Below are 13,868 nucleotides of genomic sequence, written 5' to 3' on the forward strand. Positions count from 1 at the left end.
TTGCATTTTATTCCATATACAGTATTTATTTGGTGCAATGGTAAAACAAATGCATCACCAAGTAAAAGAAACACTCCACTCCAAACAAGGTTGATAAAAATCATTTACATAAACTTTATGTAATTTTTAAATTACTTGTGTATTACTCATGTAATAGGTATATTCAGGACTGCTGACTTGAATGGAAATAAAATTGACAAAAGCTTTGCCTTCATAACTTGTTGTTGAGCATTCATACACAAAATTCATTTGTAAGCATTTGCCTTATGCTTGGGCAGAAAGTTGAAATTATTGGGTACAGGTCCAAGCAGCATTTCACTGTGGAGAAGGGGAAACAGACCGTTATTAACAACCCTTCTCCATGAAACTATTCAGCGTGTTGTGTGTAATTGGAACAGATATTCAGCCTGTATAAATACATTAGTATAGAGGTAGTCTATACTAATTCAAACCAACTGATAAATGCTAAAATGTGATTATTTTTAAAGTGCATTAACGCACTCTCATCTTACTGCCTGGTTAAGCTAAAAGCCACCATATAAAGCCCTCAAGAATATGGATTGAGACACGAGACATTGCTCTTGCAACCTCCTACTATGCTATGTTTAATTGGAAGCTTCAACTACTGAGAATGATTCAAGAGGTCAGTGCAAATGAAAACCAGCATACACTGGCGGCCATAACAACCTAGGTTAGGATAAGCAACAGTGATCTTCACCTGATCTTGATCCAGTCCCCAACGTGCTGACTTGCCATGAGAGACTCCAGGTAGTCCCTGCCCATGTAGTAGGGTGGTCGCTCATTGATCCTCTGGGGCACTCGTTCCAGCAGCCCAACTGGTATGTACCTACAAAGGAGAGAGGGTAAGATTGGCATGTCCACATTAAATGTGTTATGGTGTTGATATTTACAGTTATAAATTAATAAAGAATATTTTGAATTGTTTGAATTCTAGGTTTGTGAAAGATGGTAAATACAGAGAAAAATGATTTGGCAGACCTGAAGGTTCTCGTTTGTTTGTCTTCACCTACACCAACCTATTGATCAACCTATAATGCACTAAAACAACTATTGTGTATGTTTCTAAGCATTATTACAGTGTGAATACCACCTGATACTTCGTACCTGCACATGAAGGACAGCCATTCCAGCAAGAAGTTCCTGGTCTTCTCCAGGCCTTGGGTGTCCGAGCCCCAGTGCTCCAGGCCGTAGTGGGTGAAGTCCCTAAGGACATCTAGCCGCTCGCTGGACGAGATGTCCCAGTCCCGCCTCTCCTTGATCTCTGTGAAAACCCAGGGCTTGATGAGCGCGCCCCTGCCCGAGAGAAAAAGTATTACAACTAGACCTGGAGTCGATTAAGGCAAGGGTTCTCAAACCTCCTCGGAGACCCCCAGCTGTTCCATGTATTTTAACTATTCACTGCTAGCACACCTGATTCAAATGGTCAACTAATTATGAAGCCCTTGACTAGGTGAATCAGGTGAGTTAGTTCAGAGCTACAACATTGTGAAACGTCATGGGGGTCCCTGAGGAGAGGTTTGAGAACCACTGAGATAAGGGACTGAATTGAGATCTGAAAGGATTGGATAAAAAGTAAGCTATATGGTATCCACTCATCCTATCAGAGTGCACTAATCTGATCAGTCAAATTGTGTGAAATCAAAAGCATGTCTATTCTTTTCCATTAAGATACCAACCTTGCCAGCATAATACCCGAAACTTCAGTCTCTCTAGCCTTCATGGCGTCATAATAAGACAAAATGTCTCCATTACCTGCATATAAGAGAGATTAGGTTTAACAGGTGCACACACAAACACACAGAAAATAAAACATGCACGCACGAACACACTAACTTTGTGAGACTGAGACGCCACGCGACCCGTACTCTATCACCGAGCATACTACTTGCCAATGTTCAATCATTAAAGAATAAACTTGGTGAATTTAAGACCGAGGATCTCCTTCCAAATGGACATCAGATTCTGCAACATACTCGGTTTTACTGAGACTTTGCTTTCCTCTGACATACAAACTGATTATATACAACCAGTGGATTTTACAGTTCATTGAGCGGATAGGAACCGGGTTCTCTCTGGCAAGAACAAAGGCGGAGGGCTCTGCCTTATGACCAATAACAAGTGGTCCCACGGGGGAAACGTACAGGAACTTTCGAGCTTCTGCTCTTCCGACTTGTAATACATGTTGCCCTTTTTAGCTTCTGTGAGAGTTCTCAGGGATTATAGCCATGGATGTGTACGTCCCGCCCCAAGCAGACACCAAAAATGCTCTCAAAGATCTTCATTGGACGCTGAAAAAGCTGAAGACCGCATAACCAGAGGCAGCATTTGTCACAGAGGATATGAACTAAATCAAATCAAAGTTTGTCAAATGCGTGTAGATCTTACAGTGAAATGATTACTTACAGGCCCTAACCAACACTGCGATTCTTAAGTAAAGAAAATAGGTATTGGGTGAACAATAGATGAGTAAAGAAATAAATACAACATTAAAAAGACAATGAAAAAGAACAGTAGCGAGACTATATACAGGCACCGGTTAGTCAGGCTAATTTAGGTAGTATGTACATGTAGGTATGGTTAAAGTGACTATGCATATATGATAAACAGAGTAGCAATAGCGTAAAGGAGGGGATTGGCGAGTGATGGGTGACAGGACACAATGCAGATAGTCCGGGTAGCCAATGTGTGCGGGCACCAGTTAGTCCGGCTAATTGAGGTAGTATGTACATGAATGTATAGTTAAGGTGACTACGTACATCTGGTAAACAGAGAGCAGCAGCAGTGTAAAAGAGGGGTTGGGGGTGACAATGCAAATAGTCCAGCTAGCCATTTGATTACTTGTTCAGGAGTCTTCTAGCTTGGGGTAAAAACTGTTGAGAAGCTTTTTGATCCTAGACTTGCCGCTCCAGTACCGCTTACCATGCAGTACTAGAGAGAACATTATACGATTGGGGTGGCTGGGGTCTCTGACAATTTTTAGGGCCTTTCTCCGACACCGCCTGGTGTAGAGGTCCTGGATGGCAGGCAGCTTAGCCCCAGTGATGTGCTGGGCCGTATGCACTACCCTCTGCGGTCAGAAGCCGAGCAGTTGCCGTACCAGGCAGTGATGCAACCAGTCAGGATGCTCTCGATGTTGCAGCTGTAGAACCTTTTGAGGATCTGAGGACCCATGCCAAATCTTTAGTTTCTTGAGGGGGAATAGGCTTTGTCGTGCCCTCTTCACGACTGTCTTGGTGTGTTTGTACCATTCTAGTTTGTTGATGATGTGGACGCCATGGAACTTGAAGCTCTCAACCTGCACCACTACAGCCCCGTCGATGAGAATGGGGGCGTGCTCGGTCCTCCTTTTCCTGTAGTACAACATTTTCTCCTTTGTCTTGATTATGTTGAGGGATAGGTTGTTATTCTGGCACCACTCGGCCAGGTCTCTGACCTCCCTATAGGCTGTCTCATCGTTGTCAGTGATCAGGCCTAACACTGTTGTCGCCTGCAAACTTAATGCTGGTGTTGGAGTCGTGCCTGGCCACACAGTCGTGGGTGAACAGGGAGTACAGGAGAGAACTGAGCACGCACCCCTGTGATGCCCCAGTGTTGAGGATCAGCGTGGCAGATGTGTTGCTACCTACCCTCACCACCTGGGGTCGGCCTGTCAGGAAGCCCAGGATCAAGTTGCAGAGGGAGGCGTTTTGTCCCAGGATCCTTAGTTTAGTGATGAACTTTGAGGGCACTATGGTGTTGAACGCTGAGCTGTAATCAATGAATAGCATTCTCACGTAGGTGTTCCTTTTGTCCAGGTGGGAAAGGGCAGTGTGGAGTGCAAGAGAGATTGCATCATCTGTGGATCTGATTGGGCAGTATGCAAATTGGAGTGGGTCTATGGTTTCTGGGATAATGGTGTTGATATGAGCCATTACCAACCTTTCAAAGCACTTCATGGCTACGGACATGAGTGCTACGGGTCTGTAGTCATTTAGGCAGGTTGCCTTAGTGTTTTGGGCACAGGGACTATGGTGGTCTGCTTGAAACATGTTGGTATTTCTGACTCAAATCAGGGACATGTTGAAAATGTAATTGAAGACACCTGCCAGCTGGTCAACACATGCCCGGAGCACACGTCCTGGTAATCTGTCTGGCCCCGCGGCCTTGTGAATGTTGACCTGTTTAAAGGTCTTGCTCATGTCGTCCGGAACAGCTGATGCTCTCATGCATGTTTCAGTGTTGCTTGCCTCGAAGCGAGCATAGAAGTGATTTAGCTCGTCTGGTAGGCTCATGTCACTGGGCAGCTCGCGGCTGTGCTTCCCTTTGTAGTCTGTAATAGTTTACGAGCCCTGCCACATAAGACGAGCATCAGAACCGGTGTAGTACGATTCAACCTTAGCCCTGTATTGGCGCTTTGCCTGTTTGATGGTTCGACAGAGGGCATAGCAGGATTTCTTATAAGCTTATGGGTTAGAGTCCCGCACTTTGAAAGCGGTAGCTCTAACCCTATAGCTCAGTGCGAATGTTTCCTGTAATCCATGGCTTCTGGTTGGGGTGTCTGTACAGTCACTGTGGAGACGATGTCCTCGATGCACTTATTGATAAAGCCAGTGACTGATGTGGTGTACTCCTCAATGTCATCGGAAGAATCCCGGAACATGTTCCAGTCTGTGATAGCAAAACAGTCCTGTAGTTTAGCATCTCCTTCATCTGACCACTTTTTTTATAGACCGAGTCACTGGTGCTTCCTGGTTTAATGTTTGCTTCTAATCAGGAGGATATAATTGTGGTCAGATTTACCAAATGGAGGGAGAGGGAGCGCTTTGTATGCATCTGTGTGTGGAGTACAGGTGATCTAGAATTTTTTTCCCTCTGGTTGCGCATTTAACATGTTGATAGAAATTAGGTAAAACTGATTTAAGTTTCCCTGCATTAAAATCCCCAGCCACTAGGTGTGCCACCTCTGGGTGAGCCAGTTTCGTGTTTGCTTATTTCCTTATACAGCTGACTTAGTGCAGTCTTAGTGCCAGCATCCGTCTGTGGTGGTAAATAAACAGCCATGAAAAGTATGGATGAAAACTCTTGGCAAATCGTGTGGTCTACAGCTTATCACAAGATACTCTAATTCAGGCGATCAAAATCTAGAGAATTCCTTAGATTTCATGCACCAGCTGTTTACAAATATGCACAGAACGCCCCCGCCCCCCCCCCCCCCCCCCCATATGTTACAGTTTCAGATGTTCCGTTGCTAGGATATTCGTGATCGTACCTCATCGAATTTATTGTCCAATGATTGCACGTTGGCAAGTAATATTGACGGTAAAGGCAGCTTTCCCACTCGCCTTCTGCGGATCCTTACGAGGCACCCCGCTCTGTGTCCTCTGTACCTGCGTCTCTTTCTCTTGCCAATGGTGGTGATGTCAGCCTTGTCAGGTGTTCGAAGTACATCCTGCTTGTTGCAGAAAAAAATCTGTCTAATCCGAGGTGAGTGAGTGATCGCTCTCCTGATATCCAGAAGCTCTTTTTTTGCCGTAAGATACAGTGACAGAAACATTATGTACAAAATAAGTTACAAACAACGCGAAAAAATACATAATAGCACAATTGGTTAGGCGCCCTTAAAATTGGTGCCGTTTTAAATTTTTAAAGTCATTTGAAGTCTGCGCTCCTGAATTATCAACACATTGGCGGTCCAACTCGCGCAAATTCCAAACTTCACCACTGCTACACCGCTTTTCGACACGGGTATTAGGCTCTACTCCATCCTCAAATCTGACCACAACTCCATTTTGCTCCTCCCCGCCTACATAACAAGACTCAAGAGGGACGTTCCAGTGGTCAGGTCTGTACAACACTGGTCCTATCAATCAGAATCCATGCTCCAAGACCATTTTGATCGCGTGAACCGAAGTATGTACAGTATGAATACACCGACTAAAAATGTGATGTGATACCAACGGTGTCTTTCAAAACTAACCCGAATGAAAAACAGTGGATTGATGCCACCCGTGTCAGGAAACTGAAGAATGGTCATTTATCGTGTTACAGTTGTCAATATGTATATATCATGTAAGGGATAATTAACGAGGGGCTATGCATTCTCTGGAAAATAATGACGTGGAAGGTGTATGCTAGCGGAGTGGAAATAACCTTCCACAGAGTTGCATTATTTTCCAGAGAACGCATAGAGCCCCAAGTTGATTATCCCTTTATACCATGGCTATAATTTAACACATTTACAGCTAGAAATTAGTTAATTTGCAGGTAGAAATGTGTTCAACATACAATGAAGTAGCTAGCACATTTACTAGTGTTGGACTCTGGGTAAACATTGAACACTGATTTTCTAGAGACATGATAGATCAGAAGTAATGGTATCTGAGGGATGATAATGGTTTTTACATCAGTAGTTAATGGTTTTCTGTAGGAGTTAGATGGCTTTGGGAATGTGTAAGGGAGACGGGTGGAGATCTTAGAAACTAACAATGTCACTGAGGGAGAGAGGGTGATGTATACTGTTTACATTATGTCAGGATATGTTACTGTTAGCCATCAGGGATCTTATGGGAGGGATCCTCTGGGAGGAGAAGAGACACAGTCTGGTATCAATAACCATGACAGCCTCGAGTTGGGGAGGAGTGAACACTTTGGGGTAGAGGTCAGGTTAGATGAAGTGAGGAATAACAGATATAACTAAGGTTCTGTCTATCAACAGAGGGGCATTGCCTGTTCAGTGTGGAGGAGGAGACTCAACCTAGGAGAAAGGGTTAAATATCAGTGCTTGTGTGTAATGTGATATCTGAATACAGCTGTATTGAGCCTTTGGGAAGAATTAAACTTGGTTAAGCTTCTCTAATGTCCGCGAGTTATTTACTCTGAAGAATAAGAACCTAACACTAGATAGCGACAGCAGTTGCCTTAGTAACCAAACAAACAGCCAACCAAACCATCAGTCCTAGCTTGCCGTTACGAAAATCGAATTCAACAATGCCAATGTTTTCAATTAGACTTCTTTCAAAAGCAGCTCAAACATGTAAGAACTATAAGCCACTGAATTACCTTGCAAATACACTGTGCTTTATATAGAAATAATGCATGCTCTAGAATGACATTCAAGCCAATCAGAAATGAGTATTCAACAATGCCAGTTTTTATTGTTTCATTCACTTCCCTTTGAGCTGCACTGTTGAATTTCGCTGTACCTTGCTACATCTCCAACCCTGTGCATGTGACTAATAAACTCTCTAAATCAAACTTACCAAAGAGTGGGATGGGGCTGGCGAGTTGGGAGCAGGTATTAATGTAGTCCCAGTCAGCTGACTTGGTATAGCGCTGTTCCCTGGACCTGCCATGCAACTGCATAGAGACTTGAAATTACTCTTATGCTACACATCCCTGCCTGTGATAACCAACACAGAACAGTTTACTTAGGCTAGATCGATTTAGGATTCAGCATTACATTCTGACAGACGTACCGTGATCATGGACACCCCCCACTTCTTCATCTCTGGGATGAGTTTATGTGCGATGTTGGCCTTCTCCTGAACGCCGGTACGAATCTTGACAGTCAAAGGGACATCCAGAACCTGAGGAAAGAACAACAAAGTCCCTTTACATACCAGACCTGAGTTCAAGTAATATTTGTTTTCTTTCAAATGCTTTAAGGGTTTTATTGAGCCTGCATGTAGTGCAACATCTCCAATACCATAGCTGAGCAAATAAGGAATTCTACTATATAAAAACATTGCTTACAGAGTTCATTCCTCGGATGATTTGCTCAAACTTGTTGGTGCGCGTCATCAGCCCACATCCTCCGCCCTAAAGAACGGGAAAGGAAGATCATACTGATCATCTGTTTTAGACAGCCGGTTTCCCAGACACATTAAGACAAATCCTGGACTAAAAAGTAAGCTCAATGGAGAATGTCCAGAAGATTACACCTTCTTGTATACAAGGTCAATAGGACACCCAGAGTTGATGTCCACAAAGTCCACGTCGATTTTGTTGTTGAGTAGCTCTGCACATCTGGTCATTGTGTCAGGAAAGCATCCCTCCACCTAAAAATGTAAATTAGCAGACTTTTAGTACAGACCAAGGACTTAAAGCTAGAACCCTTAGTTGCTATATATATTTTTTTCTTATAAATGAATGCTAAACCATTGATTCTTAAATAATATAAATTGTAAAGGCCTCATGAGTTAAGTTCAACTGTCGTACCCCATCAGAACCCAAAATATAAGCTTGTTTTATCCAACGTTTCTAAACCATGTAAATTTAAACAAACACTGTATAGCCCCAAAACATGGTTAAAACTAATGATATTTTATAATAATGTTGACATCATGGATGGTCAGTGCTTACATCCATAGCTCTGTCTATGAATTTAGGCCCATCCCTCAGCATTTCTACCAAAACATAGGTTGGGTAATGCTTTGTTATCGATTCTACCTTTAAAATTGAACAGTTTCAAAGATCTTTACTTTGAGCTCAAATGCCCTGGAGGTTAAATCTGAAATGATGGACTAAGATAATCCCCATCTTTACCATTAATTCAGGATTGAGGCAAATAGCTAGATCTACACAAATGAGGGACATAGGACTAAACTCAAATGTCTGAAAAATTTAGGAATGATCTACTACCACTTTTTCATTTTTAAAACCGGAATGAGGTGGAACAAGCTCAAGCACACTTCATTGTACTCTGTTCTGGGCAGTGGAGTTATCCCTGGGGAGCAATGGGCATAAGTATGTATTCACTTCCTGCCTGTTCTAACCTGCACGCCGAAAAGGTCCTCGCTCTCATGTCTCTTGAGGAGCGCCCATTCGGACGACTGGCCCTGCAGCAGGTTGGTACACATGGCCATCTCTCCACACGTAATGTCGGCGCCGAATCGTTTGCATATACGACGGAAAGGCAGGTTTCCACACTGAGACGAATATATTAATGTTATTAGATCATTCTAAAATACATAATGCAGAACACAATACACATGAAAAATCTGAGATTATATCTAACAAAGTCACTTATTTTCATTGTTGTCCTCTTTGGAATATGAAATATCAAGTCATTAGTGTGTGCACATTGGGTCACTTTCCTGGACCCAAAACAAGCTTATTCCTGGACTAAGAAACCCTATTAAAAGAGATTTTCAGTTGAGCAGTTGAGCATAGGATTAATCAGTCTGAGAAAGTGGCCAACTCTGTTCCAAGGACCGACTTACCGTTGTTAAGGGAGCAAGATACAGCTTGTCTTTGAAGTCCACCTTTAGGAAGAATAAAACAATTATTTCTATTCATAACGTTACTATTAGGTTTATACAACTACTTAATATTAAAAATGGGCTGTTAATATTTAAACGAGCCTAATATACAAAGTGCCACTCAGATTCACGACAATACCTAGCACTGTGTTTAAGTCAAGCGGCTCAAACATACCTGCTTCTTTTCACATTGTCGTAACTTTATAACATCAGCATCAGTCAACGGCCCAATGGTTTTCACTAAAGCCAGATTCTCCTGGCTAACCTGCAATTTTCCAAAAGGTAAACAACTTGAGGTAAAAAAAACTTATAGCCACCATACAGTAAATCCAAAAATAGCACAGATCTATTTATTATATTTTCTAGCCAGGCAGTTTTTTCCTTGCCACTGTCAACTCTAATTACTTTTTGAAGATTAAGGTCCAGGTTGCTGTTAAGCGCTTTGTGACAAATGTAGTAGTAGTTGTAGTGTAATAGTGTTGCTACTGTACCTCAGTTCCCTGGTTGTCTGATGTTTGTGGATTCTCCCCTTCAGAACACTGAGAGTGGACCACCGCTGAACAACAGTTATCAACTAAGGGATATAATTATTCTGATAGTTTAATGTTTCATTATCAAAATCAGATTATAAATATTTAATAGCTGAATTAATCCATGTAATTTAATCTAACACCATCGCTGCACCTGACAAGTCTTTTACAAACTGTAAAGCCACTTGAAATGGAGTTTGGCATTGAGAGTTGTACACAAAGAAAACTGTAAAAAATTATAAAAATATGGCCAATTCTGCAACTAAAAATAGTGAAATTCCTGTGAATATCAGTCGGTGATATATCGCAAAACCACCAGGGATGTATTCACTAGGAACCAAACGGGGAGGGACCTACCCGAATTTGCTAATATAAACTTGTTTGTTTCATTGCAAAACATTTTGCTACGGTGTATGACTAATGAATATAACCCAGGCAACATATAGCTTCCACAAAATGGCAGACCCGCCGAGCCTTACCGTTCTCTGCTGTTGCAGCCTTTTTCCAGCACTCTCCTGTTTTGTGTCCGCCTTTGAAAATGATCTTCATGTAGGCGTCAGACGCTGTAAAGGGGACCACCTTCTTGCGGAGGCGCCACTGCAGGTCCTTGTCCAGGCTATTCCTCACTGGCGTTCTCCCCTCCATGGCTTTCGCACGCTCCTCGTTGGCCATGTTTTTTAGGTCAGCGCTGATGTGGGCCCGGGCGAATCGGCAGCTCAAGCCGTAGTGGCACTTCCCGAAGGTGTCATAGAGGTAGCAGTGCTCTCCAACGTCAGCGGGCTTTAAGGCCATGTACTCAGCAACATCATGGATGAACTTGCATTTGTCGCCGTAGACACATTTAGTCTCACGCTCCTGGGGGAGTTCAATGAGAAAATAGAAAAAAACTATTTGGTGTTGATAAACAATTAGGTCTACAGGAAACTCAATTGAGCATGGTCCTGATAGGTAAAGGAAAAACATGCCATTGAAATGACTTGGGGGGATTTCGAACATGGCAAGTCCCAGGTTGCATGATAAGTAGTTGGCCCTTTCATCTAGCCGCTAAAGTGACAGTCCTACCTGAATTATGGAAGGACACAGTCGTCTGTTGTCGTAGCTCGTGGGTTTCATGTGCGGCCTAGACTTGTTCTGTCCTCGCATTCGCTTGCTGTCCTGTTTCTCCGTCCTCTCCTGCTCATCTGGGTCCACTTTCAATTTTTTCTCTTGAGGCTCTTCCAGAGAGTCCTCTGCTGTCTCTTTTGGTCCTACATCGTCACTGGCCTTGTCATCATTAGGACCCTTCCCTCCAGAGTCCAGTAACTCGTGGAACTTTTCTTTGGTTGTGAGAAACCTGAAAACAGAGAAGGCTGATCAAATTGATATATAATTGATACAATTCAACAAGTAGGCATAATAAGTTTAAATTGGGGCTGTCCCCGACAAAAAATATTGGTCGGCCGAGAATCATCTGTTCTTTTGGTCAAAATGTTTAAAACGTGAATTTTTCCATATATAAAAATCAAAATCAACTATACTGAACAAAAATATTAACGCAATATGAAAGTGTTAGTCCAATTTTTCATGAGCTGTGTTGTATTCTAGCTTGAAATATATACATACTTATGTTACCATACTAGAACTACTTTACATGTATAATGTTATTGTTAAATCTCATGAATCCTACTGAGGGGGCCAAAGGGTAAAAAAGTCTAGTTTCAGTCACTGATAAGGTTGCATAGCCATGGATTAGGGAGGAGTGAGGAATGTGGGCCGAGGTCAGATGAAGTGACAAGAAATTGTTCTATTACGCACACACCACCGGAATTTATTTCCTTCTTTATGTGTTTGAGCCTATCAGTTCTGTTGTTACTTATGAGCCGTTTTACCAAATAGAGCTAAGAGAAACGACAGTCCATGTAGGACATGAAGGTCAGTCAATCCTGAACATTTCAAGAACTTTGAAAGTTTCTTCAAGTGCCGTCGCAAACACCATCAAGCACTATGATGAAACCGGCTCTCATGAGGACTGTCACAGGAAAGGAAGACCCAAAGTTAACTCTAATGAACGTATCTTCTGTAGCAGAGGTAACAGCCTTAGAAATTGCTGCCCAAATAAATGCTTCAGAGTTCAAGTAAAAGACATCAACATCAACTGTTCAGAAGAGACTGCGTGAAATCAGGCCTTCATGCTCAAATTGCTGCAAAGAAGCCACTACTAAAGGACACCAATAAGAAGAATGGACTTGATTGGGCCAAGAAACACAAGCAATGGACATTAGACCGGTGGAAGTCTGTCCTTTGGTCAGATAAGTCCAAATTGGAGATTTTTGGTTCCAACCGCCGTGTCTTTGTGAGATGCCGAGTAGGGGAATGGACGATGTCCGCATGTGTGGTTCCCACCGTGAAGCATGGAGGAGGAGGTGTGATGGAGCTTTGCTGGTGACACTGTCAGTGGTTTATTTATAATTCAACTCACACTTAACCAACCTGGCTACCACAGCATTCTGCAGCGATATGCCATCCCATCTGGTTTGCGCTTTGTGGGACTATAATTTGTTTTTAAACAGGACAATGACCCAACACACCTTCAAGATGTGTAAGGGCTATTTGACCAAGAAGGAGAGTGATGGAGTGCTGCATCAAATGACCTGGCCTCCACAATCCCCCGACATCAACCCAATTGAGTTGGTTTGGGATGAGTTTGACCGCAGAGTGAAGGAAAAGCAGCCAACAATATGCTCAGCATATCTGGGACCTCCTTCAAGACTGTTGGAAATGCATTCCAGGTGAAGCTGGTTGAGAGAATGCCAAGAGTGTGCGAAGCAGTCAAGGCAAAAGGTGGCTACTTTGAAGAATTTCAAATATATTTAGATTTTTTTAACACTTGTGGATATTACATGATTCCATACGTTTTATTTCATAGTTTGTCGTCACTATTATTCTACAATGTAGAAAATAGTAATAAAGAAAAACCCTGGAATGAGTAGGCGTGTCCAAACTTTTGACTGGTTCTGTAGGTAGGGGTAAAGTGAGTAGCAGCCGTGTAAAAAACAAAGGGGATGGGTCAATGTTAATATTCCACGTGGGATTTTATAATTTGTTCAGCAGTCTTACGGCTTTGGGGGTAGAAGCTGTTGAGGAGCCTTTTGGACCTAGACTTGGGGCTCCGGTAACGCTTGCCGTGAGTTAGCAGAGAGAACAGTCTATGACTTGGAGTCTTTAACAATGTTTTGGGCCTTCCTCTGACCGCCTAGTATATAGGTCCTGGATTGCAGGAAGCTTGGCTCCAATGATGTAATGAGCCGTACGTTCTACCCTCTGTAGCGCCTTATGGCCCGATGCTGAGCAGTTGCCATACCAGGCGATGATGCAACCGGTCAGGATGCTCTTGATGGTGCAGCAGTAGAACAATGAGGATATGGGGGTTCATGCCAAATCTTTTCAGTCTCCGGAGGGGGAAAACGTGTTGTCATGCCCTCTTCACGACTGTCTAGGTGTGTTTGGACCATGATAGTTTGTTGGTGATGTGGACATCAAGGAATTTGAAACACTCGACCCACTCCACTACAGCCCCGTCGATGTGAATGGTGGCATGTTCTGCACCCCTTTTCCTGTAGTCCACCATCAGTTCCTTTGTCTTGCTCAGGTTGAGAGTGAGGTTGTTGTCCTTAGCACTACACTCCCAGGTCTCTGACCTCCCCCCTATAGGCTAATCTCATCGTTGTCGGCGATCAGGCCTACCACTGTTGCGTCGTCAGCAAATTTAATGATGGTTAGAGTCGTGCTTGGGTGAACAGGGAATACAGGAGGGGACTAAGCACGCACCCCTGAGGGGCTCCTATGTTGAAGATCAACGTGGCAGATGCCATTGGATGAATCGCGTAACATAATCGAGTCTGCGCTAGCAAAACAGTCCTGTAGTGTAGCATCCGTGTCATCTGACCACAGGTACTTCCTCACTTAGTGTTTGCTTGTAAGCAGGAATCGGGAGGATAGAATTATGGTCAGATTTGCCAAATAGATGGTGAGGGAGAGCTTTGTATGCATTTGTGTGTGGAGTAAAGGTGGTCTATAGTTTTATTTCCGTCTGGTTGCA

General features: G+C 43.1%; 1 protein-coding gene across 1 annotated transcript in view; it reads right to left on the reverse strand.

Annotated features, from left to right (window-relative positions):
- dus3l (dihydrouridine synthase 3-like (S. cerevisiae)) overlaps window positions 1-13,868 on the reverse strand; it is a 23,496-nt gene continuing 9,628 nt past the window's right edge. Inside the window, exons 2-15 of the mRNA XM_055876698.1 lie at window positions 10,853-11,123; window positions 10,270-10,645; window positions 9,752-9,834; window positions 9,436-9,525; window positions 9,222-9,263; window positions 8,775-8,927; window positions 7,941-8,057; window positions 7,753-7,818; window positions 7,476-7,586; window positions 7,260-7,356; window positions 1,698-1,773; window positions 1,126-1,314; window positions 719-847; window positions 1-318 (exon numbers count right to left, since the gene is read on the reverse strand). Of these exons, the coding sequence (XP_055732673.1) occupies window positions 246-318; window positions 719-847; window positions 1,126-1,314; window positions 1,698-1,773; window positions 7,260-7,356; window positions 7,476-7,586; window positions 7,753-7,818; window positions 7,941-8,057; window positions 8,775-8,927; window positions 9,222-9,263; window positions 9,436-9,525; window positions 9,752-9,834; window positions 10,270-10,645; window positions 10,853-11,123 (1,873 nt within the window). The 3' untranslated portion in view covers window positions 1-245. The remainder of the gene's footprint in view (window positions 319-718; window positions 848-1,125; window positions 1,315-1,697; window positions 1,774-7,259; window positions 7,357-7,475; window positions 7,587-7,752; window positions 7,819-7,940; window positions 8,058-8,774; window positions 8,928-9,221; window positions 9,264-9,435; window positions 9,526-9,751; window positions 9,835-10,269; window positions 10,646-10,852; window positions 11,124-13,868) is intronic.

Source organism: Salvelinus fontinalis, chromosome 22 (assembly GCF_029448725.1).
Source record: "Salvelinus fontinalis isolate EN_2023a chromosome 22, ASM2944872v1, whole genome shotgun sequence".
Classification (NCBI taxonomy): Eukaryota; Metazoa; Chordata; class Actinopteri; order Salmoniformes; family Salmonidae; genus Salvelinus; species Salvelinus fontinalis.